Source organism: Coregonus lavaretus, assembly GCF_964263955.1.
Source record: "Coregonus lavaretus genome assembly, chromosome: 15".
Taxonomy (NCBI): domain Eukaryota; kingdom Metazoa; phylum Chordata; class Actinopteri; order Salmoniformes; family Salmonidae; genus Coregonus; species Coregonus lavaretus.
The window spans coordinates 30776944-30795047 of NC_140002.1; the positions used below are offsets into that span (position 1 = coordinate 30776944).

Here is an 18104-nt window from a genome sequence, read left to right on the forward strand (position 1 = left end):
TTTATATTAGGTATTTTAATAGCCTTACCAGTGGTAAGTTACATTCTTGATCAACATACCGGTATTTACCATAGCACAAGTGTGCTTTAAAATGTTTCCCCAAAAATACATTAATTATTCTATAGTTCTTATATCTAAAAATGGGTATATTATGCTAGACAATATGGCTAGACAATGTGGTTATGGTTAATAAATAACTCACCAAGTGACTGCATTGCTCCTCCTTGGTTTGACAAAATGAACCGGTTTTGCTCTAACAGATCACTCAGTCAAGTGTAGGCTATACAGTACAGCTGATTAAAAATGGCACAGTCACAATAGCCCATGTGCAAAAGAATGATAGGCTATAGCAGCCTCTGGGGTATGTTTCAATACTCCCTTGAAATAAAACACATTATAACCAGACTATAAATGGGGAACAGTGTAATTTTTATGATAAAGGTACAATAAAATGTTATACTATAAATATTATACTATAACATTTTATTGTACCTTTATCAGCAGCGGTGTGGTGTCTCTACAAGGAATCGATGACAACACTTGGTATGTAAAGCATAAACAACACGTTTTGATTATTTAATTTACCTCCAACATGATTGGCACTACTTTTATTGATCTCACATTATTTCTGTATTTTCCAGTGGTATGTGTCTTCCTTCAGGAATCTAAGGAGAAAATTGCTGCCCCACATCTCAAGCACTAAGCCCAGGACAGACCTGTGCTGGCAGTGCCGGAGGAACAACTCTCAGGTCTTCAGATCTGCAAATCTGCCAGAAGCTGTTAAGTCAGCCAAGCTGAAGAAGCAAGAGCAGCATCTCCTGCTTGTTCAGAGTGAGCGGTCTGTCTACCAGTAGATGGTTGCTGACTGCAAGACCACCTGTCAAGACCGGCAGTTGTCTCTGGGGGGCCCTACTGAACCAGCAAGCAAAGACATCAGGATGCATTACAGCTTTGATTTTGCGCAACAAGTAAGCAACATTTCCTCCGTTATACAGATTAAGGACTTCAATACAAAACCTAGGAGGCTCATGGTTCTCACCCCCTTCCATAGACTTACACAGTATTTATGACAACTTCCGGAGGATGTCCTCCAACCTATCAGAGCTCTTACAGCATGAACTGACATGTTGTCCACCCAATCAAAGGATCACATAATTAATCTAGTACTGAAAGCATAAACTATAGCTAGCACTGCAGTGCATGTGGTGAGTAGTTGACTCAAAGAGATAGAAAGACAATAGTTTAACAGTTTTGAACAAATTCATTTCTTCCAAAATGAAGGAGAAGCAAGAGAGAAATTTATATAGAGATTGTCCTTTTTTTTCACTTTCAGTTTCACTTACTTAGCTAGCAAATGCAGCTAGCTAGTTTAGCCTACTGAAACACCCTGCCCAAGCAGAGGGATGCTATGTTAGCTAGCTGGCTATGACTATCCAACACAACACTGGAACTCTTCCAAGTGAGGTAAGCTTTTGGTTTTACTAATTTATTGCCACCGGGCCCACCGGTGTAACTGCTTACTGACTGTACACTAACGTTACTGCATGATTGTAGTGGGTTTACTAACGCGTTAGTTCTATTAGCTATGCTGACTATGACGTTACTTTAGGTAATATGGTGACAACGATGCAGGCTGTGTGTAGCCGTTTGGCTTGGAAAGGTATTTTCGCCTGTGGATTGAAGTCCACAAGCTAAGGGAAGAGGTGAGAGGAGGAGAGCACATGGATGCGAGAAGGAATACAATGTGGCTGTGTGTTAACACGTGATCAGCGGTGGATTCATTCTGCCGATTCTGTTGAAAAACTTTTCTTAAACGGAAGCAAACTGAACGGGGATAAACATACTTGAATTTGTCCAATAGAAACTCTCGTTTGCAACTGTTGGACTAATGATTACATCCTATATCGACCTGTGTGCACCTACGTTGTAAACTTTCATTCATAGGCTAGGTTGTAGCAACCTCATGATGGGTATAGGGAAAATTTGAGTGTCATGTAGTAGCCTAAACCTATCGCTGTTACATTGAACTGGCTGAATGGAATATGAATGTCTGTCATCCAATATGCTATAATAGAAATAAGGCCATGCTCATGAAAAAAATAATCTTAAATGGCACTGACCTCCACTTATATATATATAGGATGGATGGATGGATGGATGGATAGATAGATATACACACATACACAAAAAAAACATATATATATAATATGGGAAGCAGGGAAATGCCTTTCACTGAGCTGTGTAAAGACAGACTGACAGGTGTGAGACAATTAATTTTAATTTAACTTATGTTATTTTGTTGTTGTTTGCAGGTGCACTATCCTTCTGACCCTATGCAGCCAGGCACTTTTTAACTCCTTGCAAGTGTGGCTTGTTTGGTGCCTGCTGTGAAGGCACCAAACAGGGGCGGCAGGTAGCTTAGTGGTTAAGAGCGTTGTGCCAGTAACCGAAAGGTCGCTGGTTCTAATCCCAGAGCCGACTAGGTGAAAAATATGTCAATGTGTCCTTGAGCAAGGCACTTAACCCTAATTGCTCCTGTAAGTCGCTCTGGATAAGAGTGTCTGCTAAATGACTAAAATGTAAAATGAATACCACAACAAGTCAACTACTTGATTGATGAAGGCATATCATCCAGCAAAGGCAGCAGGGCAGTCATCAACTACATGTACCATTTCTTCACCAACTACGCAGTCGGGGAAACACGTGTGGACCTGAATTGTGACAACTGCAGTGGCCAGAACAAGATTGTGCCTGGCGGACCATGCACAAGCTCCACCACATTCTGGACCTTCACTTCCTGATCACAGACCACACCAAGTTTGCCCCTGAGCTTCAGCCTCATCAAGCAGTGCTTCAGAAAGACCAGAGTGAACACTTTGTCCTAGATTGCTGTTGTGAAGGACAGCACTGTGACAGGGTTGAATATCCCACAGCTGGTTGGACTGGAGGATGGTACAGTGCTGGTGGAAAGCTATGGCTGGCAACAACACCTGTACTTCAGGCTGCTGCCACAGATCAAGCAGTACCAGCACTTCAGGTGAATATTATTTTCATTGCTACTACACATTGTTTAGCACATGACCTCAAATGTGAATCCTGAAAGAGATGGGTGGGGCTGGCTTAAGAGGGTGTGAACAATGCTGAATGAGTGTAGACAAAGAAGAGCTCTCCAGTGGGTGTACCTAAACATTCAAGGGCCATTTTCTCAAAAGTGGGGTTACAAGTTTATCAACTTTCAAAGCAGAATTACTTTCCCATTGTTCCTCAAATGCAGTGTCTGATATACCATTTTGTAGCTCTGTGTCTCTGCTTTTATCCATTGTAAAAAAATATATATATAATTCACATTTTGCTACATAAGACCGAATCAAGGCGGTTGGTCAAATATAATATATAAATAATAATATAACCATCATAAGCACATCCTCCACAAATAAAATAAAATAAAATAAAAATGTATTGGCCACATGCGCCGAATACAACAGGTGCAGACATTACAGTGAAATGCTTACTTACAGCCCTTAACCAACAGTGCATTTATTTTTAATAAAAAAGTAAAATAAAACAACAACAAAAAAGTGTTGAGAAAAAAAGAGCAGAAGTAAAATAAAATAACAGTAGGGAGGCTATATATACAGGGGGGTACCGGTGCAGAGTCAATGTGCGGGTGCACCGGCTAGTTGAGGTAGTTGAAGTAATATGTACATGTGGGTAGAGTTAAAGTGACTATGCATAAATAATTAACAGAGTAGCAGCAGCGTAAAAAGATGAGGTGGGGGGGCAGTGCAAATAGTCTGGGTAGCCATGATTAGCTGTTCAGGAGTCTTATGGCTTGGGGGTAGAAGCTGTTGAGAAGTCTTTTGGACCTAGACTTGGCACTCCGGTACCGCTTGCCGTGCGGTAGCAGAGAGAACTGTCTATGACTAGGGTGGCTGGAGTCTTTGACAATTTTGAGGGCCTTCCTCTGACACCGCCTGGTATAGAGGTCCTGGATGGCAGGAAGCTTGGCCCCAGTGATGTACTGGGCCATACGCACTACCCTCTGTAGTGCCTTGCGGTCGGAGGCCAAGCAGTTGCCATACCAGGCGGTGATGCAACCAGTCAGGATGCTCTCGATGGTGCAGCTGTAGAATTTTTTGACGATCTGAGGACACATACCGAATCTTTTCAGTCTCCTGAGGGGGAATAGGCTTTGTCGTGCCCTTTTCAAGACTGTCTTGGTGTGTTAGGACCATGATAGTTTGTTGGTGATGTGGACACCAAGGAACTTGAAGCTCTCAACCTGTTCCACTACAGCCCCGTCGATGAGAATGAGGGCGTGCTCAGTCCTCTTTTTTTTCCTGTAGTCCACAATCATCTCCTTTGTCTTGGTCACGTTGAGGGAGCGGTTGTTATCCTGGCACCACACGACCAGGTCTCTGACCTCCTCCCTATAGGCTGTCTCATCGTTGTCGGTGATCAGGCCTACCACTGTTGTGTCGTCGGCAAACTTAATGATGGTGTTGGAGTCGTGCAATGGCGCCTTATCGCTTCCTGTCCTGGGCCCGTATCCACAAAACGTCTCAGAGTAGGAGTGTTGATCTAGGATCTGTCCATATAATCTTATTCATTATGATCCAAAAGTCCAAACTGATGCAAGGTCAGCACTCATAATCTGAGACGCTTTGTGGATACGGGCCCTGGGCTATTTGGACTAGGTGAGCCCTGTCTGGTCATGAACTCAGGCTCAAAAGTTTGCTGCTGTCGTTCTTGGCCTTTTCTTCTTCCTCTCTGCTGGCTGTCCCCAACAGAGGTTACAAACTGGTAGCTGGTGGGTTTGGCCCCAGGTGTCATAAAGGCTGCATCTCTGTCAATGTCTCTCTCTCTGTTACCTTGGTGTGAAGTGACTGGGATTTTCCTGTGAAGGTTTCTGTAACAAGGGTTTTCCAGGTGGCGCCATCTTTTTGATGATAGTGATGATATCATTGAAAACAGTTTGATGTGTACAGTGAGGGAAAAAAGTATTTGATCCCCTGCTGATTTTGTATGTTTGCCCACTGACAAAGACATGATCAGTCTATAATTTTAATGGTAGGTTTATTTGAACAGTGAGAGACAGAATAACAACAACAAAATCCAGAAAAATGCATGTCAAAAATGTTATAAATTGATTTGCATTTTAATGAGGGAAATAAGTATTTGACCCCTCTGCAAAAGACAGGTGTCTTTTATACAGGTAACAAACTGAGATTAGGAGCACTCCCTTTAAGAGTGTGCTCCTAATCTCAGCTCGTTACCTATATAAAAGACACCTGGGTGCCAGAAATCTTTCTGATTGAGAGGGGGTCAAATACTTGTTTCCCTCATTAAAATGCAAATCAATTTATAACATTTTTTACATGCGTTTTCTGGATTTTTTTGTTGTTATTCTGTCTCTCACTGTTCAAATAAACCTACCATTAAAATTATAGACTGATCATTTCTTTGTCAGTGGGCAAACGTACAAAGTCAGCAGGGGATCAAATACTTTTTTCCCTCACTGTACATGCTGGTTCAGACAGAACAGTAGCCTATGTGATGGCAAAGGTTTCAAGTTCAGTTTATATACTGTATGTTCAGTTTGTATATGTTACCAATTGGCAGCATTATCAGAAAGCACAGCATTGATTTTCACTGCTACACGGACGATACACAACTTTACATTTCTGTGTCACCAGAGGATTTTAGCTCCATGGATAAATTATTAGACTGTATTAGTGATTTAAATATTTGGATGGCTCACAACTTCCTCCAGCTAAATCAAGACAAGACTGAGGTACTTATTGTTGGAGCCAAAGCACGGAGAGAGAATCTAGCTGCACATTTTAATTAACGGGCAATAAAGATAAAACACCAGATAAAAAGCCTAGTGGTAATTTTAGATTCTGAACTAAATTTTGAATCACACATTAGGAATGTGACCAAAAATGCTTTTTACCACCTGAGGAACATTGCCAAGGTGAGGCCATTTCTCTCTCAGGCTGATACAGAGAAACTCATCCATGTTTTTATTACAAGCAGGTTTGACTACTGTAATGCTCTCCTGTCTGGTCTACCCAAGAAAGCCATTGGTCAACTGCAAAACATACAGAATGCTGCAGCACGGGTACTGACCAAGACCAGACGAAGAGCACACATTACACCGGTTTTAAGGTCTCTGCACTTGCTGCCTGTGAGTTTTAGAATTAATTTTAAGATTCTTCTATTGGTTTTTAAATCAATCCATGATTGTGTACCCCAATACATGTCAGACATGCTTTTAAGTTATGTACCCAGTAGGTCCCTCAGGTCCTCTGGCACTGGCCTTTTAACTATCCCAAAGCCTAGGACCAAGAGGCATGGAGAGGCAGCCATGAGTTATTATGCCCCCAGCCTCTGGAATAGCCTGCCAGAGAACCTGAAGGGGGCCGAAACTGGACATACTTAAAAGAGATCTTAAAACACATATTTTTGGCTTTGCTTTTCCTTTGGGTGCTTTTTAGTTGTTCAGTTTGTGTCATTCTTTTGTTTTTTTATCTTATGTTTGTTTTGTAGTAAATATTTCAGCTTTTATTTTCATTGTTTTTTCATCTTTTTTTTCTCCTGTAAAGCACATTGCGTTGCATTCCATGTCTGAAATGTGCTCTATAAATAAAGCAATGATTTGATTTGAAGTTACGACCATGGACCATTGCAAGCCAAGATGAAGGCATTACCTATTTTTTCCTCTTTTAGCCACTTTGTTCATATGGTCTGCTGTTGAATTTATTTTATAGATCACCATGTAGCCTAGTATCGTATTTCATGTTACATACACAATTTCGTCTTCTTGGCCGTGCAACAAAACAGGGGAGCTTAATATGTGGTTTCTCTTTTCATAGAAATAGCAACTGCTGCAATTTCCTGCTGTTGCAGCTGGTTTCCTCTATTGATGCGCTGAGCAATGCTGTCTCAGAATAGAAAAAAGACAGGCTTTGAAGAGGCAGGTTTTGACTAGGTTAGAGATGCTGTAGCTGCTCAATAACCTGATGAAACTAGATTGAGACAGACAGACTGACAGACAGACAGACAGATAGATAGATAGATACATACAGTTATTAGTAGGCTAAAAATTATGTGAAGGGGTGCAGTGGTAGAAAGGGCGTGGTTTACCAACAGTAAAGGTGAGTTTGTAAAAAGAGGGCGTGTTTTTACCCCTTCGTTCAATGGGCGGATTCGATTATGCTGAGCTGCGGGTCACCAGTCTATGGCCCATGACGTGGCCGGGCAAAAGCGGTGAGACAGGAGCGCCCTTCTCAAATCGAACAGTAATCTGCGCAGCTCCATCATGTTGTCAACAAGGCAGCATGGTGCATCATCCAGAAACACATCTCTTTTCCATAAAATATGTGTTTGAATTCTCAAACTAATTTTAAAACGTTTTTATCAAAAGCAATCACTTTTGCATGTGAAAACACAGAATCCTACTCGTTACTCCACGTGCTTAATTATGTCACTTTTGTTTTGAGCCGTCTACGCTGTGGGCTTTGAACGGGCAACTGAATCACGGCCGGGAGGCAGCCCGGTACAAAACACGCCCGGGCCAAATTAATCGAATCCCCTCAGTGACTGCACCTGCGCTCTACTGTAATTTCCCGGTCATTACCAAACGTGCCGATTTCAATAATCACTGACGGACATTTCTGTCAAAGCACGAATAGATTTCCATTAACTTTAATCTGAACAATGTATCGAACATCCTAAGAAAGCAAGTGAATCTCTCCCTGGGAAAATGCCGAGCGAGGAGCCAAAAACGGCACCTGGGAACATTACAGAGAAAAAATCACCACAACAACAAGGGGTAAGCAAGGAAACAACCTGTTGTTAGTTTATAGGAACTTTTTAAACGTCGTTAAAAGGTCTAATTTCACCTCTTTGTGAATATTGGATTGTTTTGGAATTTATGGAAAACGAATGAAACCATCATTATTTGTATTTGTATTTCTATAAAGTAACCTAACCCGTCTGTCCTCATTCCTCTGACATCCGATGTAGTGGAAAGTGCAACAGCCTACTAGCCTATAGGTCATCATTGTCACCTCTGTAAAATGAGTTTTGTATTGGATATTTGGTGGATATTCGGTTTTATCTCCTCCATAGCTATTGAACCAAGCATGCCATAACTATGAAGATGGCATATTCTGAATCAGGGGTGGATGGAGAAAAATCCATAGCTCTTTTTGTTGTTGAAATTTATATTTTATTTTTGTGTGTGGGGGGAGCTTTTCATCTTTAATAGCTCTTACACAATACATTCCATGACCATGAAAATGATATATTCGGATTCAGGGGGAGGATCTACAAAAATCTACAGCTTTTTTTTTTTGACTTTTTTTTTTTTTGCACCATCTTCCTCACACCCCAACAACCTGCTATTTAACCTTTTACTGCAGTGGGCTAAATCAGTGATTCTTGGTAGTCTTAAACAAATCTACTTTGAAACAAAAGTATACACCTCACACACATGGTAATGGTCTTAAAAAAGAGTTGACATTTATTCAATTTTGAGTTTGCATCCCAATATTACTCTTTATATACATCACTGAAATATAACAAAACTGTTTGACATAGAAACACCGGATTTGTCAGAAAAAAACAAAATCTACATTTCCAAAAAACAAAAGCCATGGATTTTTGTCCATCCTCCCCCGATTCAGAATATATAATTTTCATAATCATGGTACGCTTTGTGTAAGAGCTATTAAATATATTTTTTTAAGCCGTGGGTTTTTGTCCATCCTCCCCTGATTCAGAATATACCATCTTCATAGTCATGGCATGCTTGGTTCAATAGCTATTGATGAGAGAGAACCAAATATCCAATATAAAACTACCTTGGGTATAAACCTCTCAATATTTATTTCAAAGACATAATCAAAGTTTTATGACTATCAACATTTCAGTTGATACAGACTTAACATCAAGTCCATCGCATTGCTCTCATTTGATTGTTTGTTTTGCATAACCTATTGTAACCCATTGTATAACAACTACCTGTAGGCTACTCTTTAAACCCCTTTTATGACTTACAATGTGTCATGATGATGATGATGATGAGGCAGGCAGATGGTAGTGGCCTAAATCAAATGAATGGCAGTTCTCAAAACTGAACTGCCATTTTCACCTGACCTGCGTCCTCTTGGTGTCCATAGTTAATCTCTTGGCTGTCTGTTTAGCCTACTGGTCCACTGATCACACACACACACACACACACACACACACACACACACACACACACACACACACACACACACACACACACACACACACACACACAAATAGAGGCAATAGTTCCTATTTTGTTGTGAGGTTAAATTGTTTGCCTTCCAGGGGAGGAAGGAGAAAATGAGTGCTTGCATCAATTGAGCTAGATGACACAACAGTGGCACAGCTCTATAGGCACACACAATGGTTTACAAAGACTGCATAACAATGTCACATTTCCTGATGTGTGAACCACACCCATATATGTAAATCTGGACTGCATAGCTATGCCTACCATTGTCACTGACTGTGTTCACCCTAAACAATGTGCAGTCCCAGTGTCTCATACAAGTTAAACTAGAGAGGGAGTACTTTACTTGTGACATGGAATCCAACTTTCAGCATTAAGGCATGACATCGTTCTAGGTTCTTCTGATGGAGGATCTGTCTGACAGTTTTGAATGTGTTCTATCTGTTCTAGAGTCCAGCACAGCTGAATGGGTTTAATTTAACTCATGATGTCACCAATCCCTCATCCCAGCCACAGTTTGAGTCCCGCCCCCCGTCCCCTGCATCCCCACCAGACCCACATATTCTCCCAAGAGAGCAGTGGGGTGGGAAGTATGAGTTTCTGCTCTCCTGTATCGGCTACTGTGTGGGACTGGGGAACGTGTGGAGGTTTCCCTACCTCTGCTACCGCAATGGAGGAGGTGAGTAACCCTCAGCCATGCTGGCTTTTAGCCCTCAAACACTTTACACTGCCCCTCAAACTCTAAGTATGAATGAAGCTTACATGTATGAAGCTGTATTATTGTATTGAAATTGATGCATATTATGTTACCATGGCCTTCAGGCCTGCACTGTCCTCTCACCTCTGTGTGTTGTGCTGCAGAGTTAATCTGAGAGCTGAAACCAAAGCCACACAATCACAGGCCGCCAGTGGCGCTATAAAGCCGACACACAGGCACTGTAACTAATCCTATAAGGGAGAGCCAATGTCATTTGCAGAAACAGACCCTGACCTGAAGTGCACAGAAAAACACACCTTAATACAGTCTACTGAACGGTTCATTGAAAACTATAGTACACAAACTTCAGCTCCCCATCTGAAGCTAGCACATGCTGAGACTTCAATAGTTGAGGGATGGAAAAACCCTGTGCTGGCTGGCAGCTTTCCAGATGTAGTAAGTGATTATAAAGCCATAGTGTTGTTTGTAGAACATATCCTTACACGCCATGTATCCGTGTAGCAGCTCAGTGTTATAACAATCAAATGAATGAGGGATGTCGCCTCTTGTATTATCCCCTGTTTCCTGTTTGACCTGTGACCTCCTCTGTCCCCAGGTGTGTTCCTCATCCCCTACTTCATCATGCTCTTCTTCACCGGTGTCCCCCTCTTCCTCATGGAGCTCAGTCTAGGCCAGTATGGAGCTGCTGGACCAATCACAGTGTGGAAGTGCTGCCCCCTCCTCAAAGGTAAACCCCCAGGACCCCCATTGTCCTCCAAACACTCCATAATTGTCCACCAATGCTCTGATTAGTCTCAACCTTATGTTCTCTAAAAACAAAAGCTCCCTCATCTGGACTGCACACACCAATATGCCTGTGTGTCTCTCTATAGGCATTGGCATTGGGATGCTTTGTGTGTCTACGCTGGTGTGCCTCTACTACAACGTGATTATAGCCTGGACCTTCTACTACCTGGGCAGCTCTTTCCAGAGCCCCCTGCCCTGGTCCTGTGATGCCCCAGCCAATGCTTACCTCTGTGGGAACGCCACCACTGTGAACAGTTCCTCTGGCAGAGCCCTCAGCCCCTCAGAGGTCTTCTGGAAGTAAGGGCTCTTCCACCACTGTTTGTCACTAAAAATGATCGAATGGCCTCTGCATGATAGAATTCAGATTAGGATTGTCTTATTGTGGGGGGATTAGCGGCATGCTGGCCCTCAACTGTATTGAAATATTGACGACCATGAAATGCCTGAAATATTCTTCTTCAAAAAGTCTGTGCTATGTGTACAATGTACATAATGTACACTATGCTGTATATGTTCATGTCCTTAAGGAGATAAGCTGACAAAATAATGTAAACTGACTGACTTCAGTATATGATGTAACATCTATCTCCTGTTTAAAATGTCTCTGTTTGCTGGGTCTATCCAACTAGTTTTGGCTAGAGTTGTGAATACTCTGTGTGAATGTGTGTTTGCTCAGTGTTTGCTCGGTGTGTTGTGTTCAAGTGAGCGTGTTCTGGGTGTGGTGAACAGTAAGGGCCTCCATGACCCTGGTCCTGTCAGGTGGCCCCTGGCCCTCTGCCTCCTGGCTGCCTGGATCATCATCTTCTTCTGCATGCTCAAGGGCATCCGCAGCTCTGGCAAGGTGAAATAACACACACGTCATCAGAATACACACCTTTAAACACAGACATACTCATGTTATGGAAACATGCCCTCAAAACAAACATCCTTGCTCTTGGTGTTGCTGTGTACTTAAGAGCTGTTACTCTGTAGGTGGTTTATGTGACTGCAACGTTCCCGTACTTCGTGCTGATCGTTTTGATCATCAGGGGTGCTACACTGGAGGGGTCACTTCAGGGTGTGGCCTTCTACCTCACCCCTGACTGGGGCAGGCTAGCCAGTGCACAGGTAAACTACACCCCCTAGTGGAGACAGGCTGGTATAATCTCTAGAGTAAAGTAAAGTTTGTTTGTTTTTGTGTGTATGTGTCTACCTGTAATGATGAGTGTCAAGGCCCTTGGTACTTGCCAACAAAGTGAAGAGCATGTCTTAACTGTCACCGTTCACCATGTAGGTGTGGAACGATGCTGCCTCACAGGTCTTCTACTCGTTGGGGATTGGTGTTGGGGGGCTGCTCTCCATGGCCTCCTACAATAAGTTTGACAACAATGTCATCAGGTCAGTTGTACTCTACTCTTCTACTGTTCTCTCTGAGGCTACAGGCATGCTGGGAAATGGAGTCTATCTAACATTGTGTTGCTTTCAGGGACTGCCTGGTCATCACCATAGGGAACTGCAGCACCAGCTTCTTTGCGGGCTTCGCCATATTCTCAATCCTGGGTCACATGGCCTGGAGGAAGGGAGTGCCTGTTGGAGAGGTGGCAGATACAGGTAGCTCTCGATGAGCCAATCACTCCTCTTGTATTAACAATACATTTATGTTACGGTTATGACATGGTAATCACAATACATCCAGTTAAAATCATGGCACTAAAAATGTATTTTATGGCAAAAATAAGCTCATTAGTGTTCTTGCTCCAGGTCCCGGTTTGGCGTTTGTGGCGTACCCAGAAGCCCTTGCTCTACTGCCAGGCTCGGTCTTCTGGTCCATCCTCTTCTTCCTTATGCTTTTCATGCTGGGGGTCGACACTCTGGTATACCACAGCCTTGTTCTGTATTGAACCCCAGCTCTTTGAACTAACCAAACACATACATCTAACATCCCGCTCCCTGTCTCTCTGGCCCTGTTTTCTTTCTGTAGTTTGGTAACATGGAGGGCATCACCACGGCCGTGCTGGATGAGTTCCCACAGCTCAGAGCTAACATGAAGCAGAAGTCTCTGTTCCTGGGACTGCTGTGTTTCGGTTTCTATCTAATGGGACTGCTGTTGATCACTGATGTGAGTGTGTGTGTGTGTTTGTATTGAAGTGTGTGTGTGTGTGTGTGTGTGTGTGTGTGTTTGTTTGCACTGATGTTTGTCTCTCCATAGGGAGGGATTTACTGGTTCACCCTCATCGACTCCTTCGCCACTAGCTTCGGCCTCATTATCATCACCCTCTTCATGTGCATTGGCATCTCCTTCTTCTATGGTACACAGCACCATGCAACTCTAGCTCCATACTCTGCATGCTACATTCCACATACTAATCACACATACTAACCGCTATTCAGACATGCCACACACTTACTGGATGTCTATGTCAATAGTGTCTTCAGATACTTTGACAAATAATTGTGTGTGTGTGTGTGTGTGTGTGTCTGCATTCTGTAACATTCACAGGAGTGAACCAGTTTTGCCAGGACATCATTGACATGATCTGTCTCTGTCCTCCCTGGTGCAGCAAAGTGCTGCTCTACTTCAAAGCATGCTGGGTATTCTGCACCCCATTTCTCCTACTGGTGAGTCAGACCCTCTATCTTTACAATATGTCTCTGAAAAAGCATCCCTCTCTGTCTAAAATCCACCCTTTGTTGCACCCTCACAGTGGTGAATAATTTAAAGAGACTGACATTCTATCCCTTTTCACCCCGGCTGTGTTCTCTATGGGTTACTTTTCAATCACCCCTCATGTATGCACAGTATGTCTGATATGTGTATTTATTTAAAAAGTATGTAGTAGCTGTTGCATAGAAACATAAATGAGTGAACTAACCAAGTGTCCTGAGCCAGAAAGAGTAATGGACCATACCATAGAGGCTCTGCCTGGATTGTCATACAGACGTCTGTTTAAGAATCTGTGCATGCTCAGCTGCACTCTGCTGCGTCTGTCTGGGTGTTGGTCTATATCTCCAAAGCTACTGTGTGCTTTTGATCACTGCTTTGATTCGATGATTGTCTCCATGGTTGCTGTTAAACTTTCTTAGTGTTTATGTTTTTATTTCTGTTGGCCTTGTTTCACATGCCCCTCTGTTTCTGTGTCCCTGTGCATCCAGTTCATTCTGACCTATATCTTCATTGAGATGTACAACACCCCGCTGCAGTATGGGGCCTATGTGTATCCTCGCTGGGGCAAGGCACTGGGCGTGTGCATGGGCGCCACCTGCTGTCTGCAGATCCCCATCTGGGCCATCGTGGCCATCAGCAAGGAGTCTGGGACACTGAAAGACGTCAGTACCGTCCACCCCCATTTTCCCCCTGTCTGTCATTACCTAGGCCATTTTACATGGCTATAGGAATTGCCCTAAGGGGACAAATAAAGCTGTATTGAAATGACTTGAATACTGAAGCCACACTAAAAATACATTAAACTCTTGATATGTTAAAGGCTGCCAGTGTGCAAATAATTTAGGGGTTACATCAGTTATGAAAGTCACATGCCATTCAGTATAAAAATATCTTTATTAATCTCTCTTACTCTCTCTCCATTCAGCGTTTTAAGAAATCCATTCGACCTCTAAATTCCTGGAGGGTGAACAACTTGAACAACAGTGGAGGGGGAGAGGAGCAAATAGAGAGGGTGGAGGCACCGTTCACGGTAAACCTGACAGACAGAGACACGGTCAACCTTACAGAGGTGGATTTCACAGCTATAGCCTGGGAAAATGGGACAGAGGCATGACCCTTCCTCACTGGTGGAGGTGGAGAGTATATAATCACCGGCAGAACTGTGTATCAAGAGACAAAGGAAGGATGTCACTGTCCAGGCATCTTTCCCTGCCAGCCAGAAGGATACCTTTTTGCCATTTACTATACTGACACTTTAAAGATAATTTTTGTAAACAAAGACTACTTAGAAGATGTATCTGATTGTCCTTCAGGACAATGTGAGTTGGTGGTTTTATTTATGCTTTCAAAATATATTTTACATTGTCTATTTGCAATGTTGCTGGAGTGTGTATATAGCCTAAAGGCCATGGCTGCAGCATGCATACACAGAGACCATGGGTGTATTCATTAGGAACCAAACAGAACCAAACGGGGAGGGACCTACCTGAATTGCTCCAATAGAAACTAGTTTTTATTGCAAAACATTTTAGTCTACGCTCTTATCCAGAGCGACTTACAGCCCTGCTCAAGGGCACATCAACAGATTTTTCACCTACTCAGGTCAGGGATTTGAACCAGCGACATTTCAGTTATTGGCCCAATGCTCTTAACCGCTAGGCTACATTTTCCATTTGGAGTAAATGGTTTCCGTTGCAAAATGTTTTGGACTAATGATTACACCCCATGTTTTTCTTCCTGAGAGTAGAAATGTAGTGGTGCAGGGCTGTTTCAGTGACTGCTGACAAAGAGATGTGCTATAGGATGAGAATCGCTATGTGACTGTGTGTGGTCTTCATCTCATCTCTATTCTGATCTGTAGCTCACCAGAGGACTAGCAGTGCTATGGTACTCTTTTATTACAAAGGAATAAAATGTATATAATTTTAATATTAGGCTACTGCACCTCTGTTCTTGTCATGTTTTAGTGCTGGTGGTGGGTATACACAGTGACATTCTTTCTTGACTGTATAGCTAGGTGAAACTTTGACTACAGAGAAATCTGCTTTTTTATTATTTTATTCTATTGAACCTTTATTTAATTAGGCAAGTCAGTTAAGAACAAATTCTTATTTACAATGATGGCCTATAGCACGTCTCCAGCCGGGACGGGGGCTGGGATTTAAAAAATATATATAGGACAAAACACATATCATGACAAGAGAGACACCACAACACTACATAAAGAGACATCTAAGATCTAACACCATAGCATGGCAGCATGGTAGAAGCACAACATGTTTGGGGTCTCATAAAAATGTTTTTTTTGTTGTGTAGTTTGAACTAAGACATTTATTTTGCCCCAATACAAGGCAAGCGCGTCCCTGGCACCCTGTATAAATTGCTCTGGTGGTGGTACAGTAGGCCTAGGTTCAGGCCGGATGCGCACGTGGAAGGGGCGATGGAAGACGCAGGCCAAGATGTCGACACAAGTCCAGAGGATAGAATAGACGCCGGAAGGGAAAGGAGGGGGAAAATTGAGTCCTTTGAGAAGGCAAGAAACCGATGGTGGTTAGGAGAAATGCAGTATTATCATAAGGAGACGTATACTTGGATGAATGATGAGGAATGGAGGGAAAAAGAGAGGCAGAGGAGGTCTAAGAGAGAGAGAGAGGGAGGAAGACTGAGTTTGAATTGGGGAAAAATGGCGGGAAAAAGGGAGAAGGTTTGTTAAAGAAGAGTGGTAGGAAATGGGGGGGTGAGAGTAGGAGATATGTACCAGTACAGTGGGATAGGCAAGCAAGTGATATACAGTTGAAGTCGGAAGTTTACATACACCTTAGCCAAATACATTTAAACTCAGTTTTCCACAATTCCGGACATTTAATCCTAGTAAAAAATTCCCTGTCTTACATTTACATTACATTTTAGTCATTTAGCAGACGCTCTTATCCAGAGCGACTTACAGGAGCAATTAGGGTTAGGTGCCTTGCTCAAGGGCACATTTACGTCATTTAGCAGACGCTCTTATCCAGAGCGACTCACCAATTGGTGCGTTCACCCTATAGCCAGTGGGATAAGGATTACTTTATCCTATCCCAGGTATTCCTTAAAGAGGTGGGGTTTCAAATGCCTCCGGAAGGTGGTGAGTGACTCCGCTGTCCTGGCGTCGTGAGGGAGATTGTTCCACCATTGGGGTGCCAGAGCAGCGAACAGTTTTGACTGGGCTGAGCGGGAACTATGCTTCCGCAGAGGAAGGGGAGCCAGCAGGCCAGAGGTGGATGAACGCAATGCCCTCGTTTGGGTGTAGGGACTGATCAGAGCCCGAAGGTACAGAGGTGCCGTTCCCCTCACTGCTCCATAGGCAAGCACCATGGTCTTGTAGCGGATGCGAGCTTCAACTGGAAGCCAGTGGAGTGTGCGGAGGAGGGGGGTGACGTGAGAGAACTTGGGAAGGTTGAACACCAGACGGGCTGCGGCATTCTGGATGAGTTGTAGGGGTTTAATGGCACAGGCAGGGAGGCCAGCCAACAGCGAGTTGCAGTAGTCCAGACGGGAGATGACAAGTGCCTGGATTAGGACCTGTGCCGCTTCCTGTGTAAGGCAGGGTCGTACTCTCCGAATGTTGTAGAGCATGAACCTGCAGGAGCGGGTCACCGCCTTGATGTTGGCGGAGAACGACAGGGTGTTGTCCAGGGTCACGCCTAGGCTCTTCGCACTCTGGGAGGAGGACACAGCGGAGTTGTCAACCGTGATGGCGAGATCATGGAACGGGCAGTCCTTCCCCGGGAGGAAGAGCAGCTCCGTCTTGCCAGGGTTCAGCTTGAGGTGGTGATCCGTCATCCATACTGATATGTCTGCCAGACATGCAGAGATGCGATTCGCCACCTGGTTATCAGAAGGGGGAAAGGAGAAGATTAGTTGTGTATCGTCAGCGTAGCAATGATAGGAGAGGCCATGTGAGGATATGACAGAGCCAAGTGACTTGGTGTATAGGGAGAAAAGGAGAGGGCCTAGAACTGAGCCCTGGGGGACACCAGTGGTGAGAGCACGTGGTGCGGAGACAGCTTCTCGCCACGCCACTTGGTAGGAGCGACCGGTCAGGTAGGACGCAATCCAGGAGTGAGCCGCGCCGGAGATGCCCAGCTCGGAGAGGGTGGAGAGGAGGATCTGATGGTTCACAGTATCAAAGGCAGCAGACAGGTCTAGAAGGACAAGAGCAGAGGAGAGAGAGTTAGCTTTAGCAGTGCGGAGAGCCTCTGTGACACATAGAAGAGCAGTCTCAGTTGAATGACCAGTCCTGAAACCTGACTGGTTTGGATCAAGAAGGTCATTCTGAGAGAGATAGCAAGAGAGTTGGCTAAAGACGGCACGCTCAATAGTTTTGGAAAGAAAAGAAAGAAGGGATACTGGTCTGTAGTTGTTGACATCAGTGGGATCGAGTGTTGGTTTCTTGAGAAGGGGAGCAACTCTCGCTCTCTTGAAGACGGAAGGGACATGGCCAGCGGTCAAGGATGAGTTGATCAGCGAGGTGAGGTAGGGGAGAAGGTCACCGGAGATGGTCTGGAGAAGAGAGGAGGGGATGGGGTCAAGCGGGCAGGTTGTTGGGCGGCCTGCAGTCACAAGTCGCAGGATTTTATCTGGAGAGAGAGGGGAGAAAGAAGTCAAAGCATAGGGTAGGGCAGTGTGAGTAGGACCAGCAGTGT

The 18104-nt window shown here is 43.8% G+C and overlaps 1 protein-coding gene across 3 annotated transcripts; it reads left to right on the forward strand.

Moving 5' to 3' along the window:
• Positions 1–880: 880 nt before the first annotated feature.
• Positions 881–15348, forward strand: LOC311142068 (sodium-dependent proline transporter-like). Of its 3 annotated transcripts, XM_084177627.1 has the most exons (16): positions 881–968; positions 1334–1464; positions 2313–3037; positions 9722–9950; positions 10585–10716; positions 10862–11072; positions 11478–11616; positions 11748–11882; positions 12049–12152; positions 12241–12365; positions 12516–12628; positions 12736–12873; positions 12964–13063; positions 13255–13373; positions 13908–14081; positions 14345–15348. In XM_084177627.1, exons 3-16 carry the CDS (start codon positions 2762–2764, stop codon positions 14531–14533), a joined length of 2184 nt encoding a protein of 727 aa, XP_084033753.1. In that variant the 5' UTR covers positions 881–968; positions 1334–1464; positions 2313–2761; the 3' UTR covers positions 14534–15348. The 3 variants fall into 3 exon arrangements, with proteins under 3 accessions (XP_084033753.1, XP_084033754.1, XP_084033755.1); XM_084177628.1 differs by lacking the exons at positions 881–968; positions 1334–1464; positions 2313–3037 and adding an exon at positions 6104–7837; XM_084177629.1 differs by lacking the exons at positions 881–968; positions 1334–1464; positions 2313–3037; positions 9722–9950 and adding an exon at positions 10139–10424.
• Positions 15349–18104: the final 2756 nt, after the last annotated feature.

Excerpts from the sequence above, each read along its gene's own strand:
- LOC311142068 (XM_084177627.1), top strand. The coding sequence starts at position 2,762 with ATGCACAAGCTCCACCACATTCTGGACCTTCACTTCCTGATCACAGAC. Across the intron at positions 11,617-11,747 it reads GCATCCGCAGCTCTGGCAAG|GTGGTTTATGTGACTGCAAC; the intron begins GTGAAATAACAC and ends GTTACTCTGTAG. Across the intron at positions 14,082-14,344 it reads AGTCTGGGACACTGAAAGAC|CGTTTTAAGAAATCCATTCG; the intron begins GTCAGTACCGTC and ends CTCTCCATTCAG.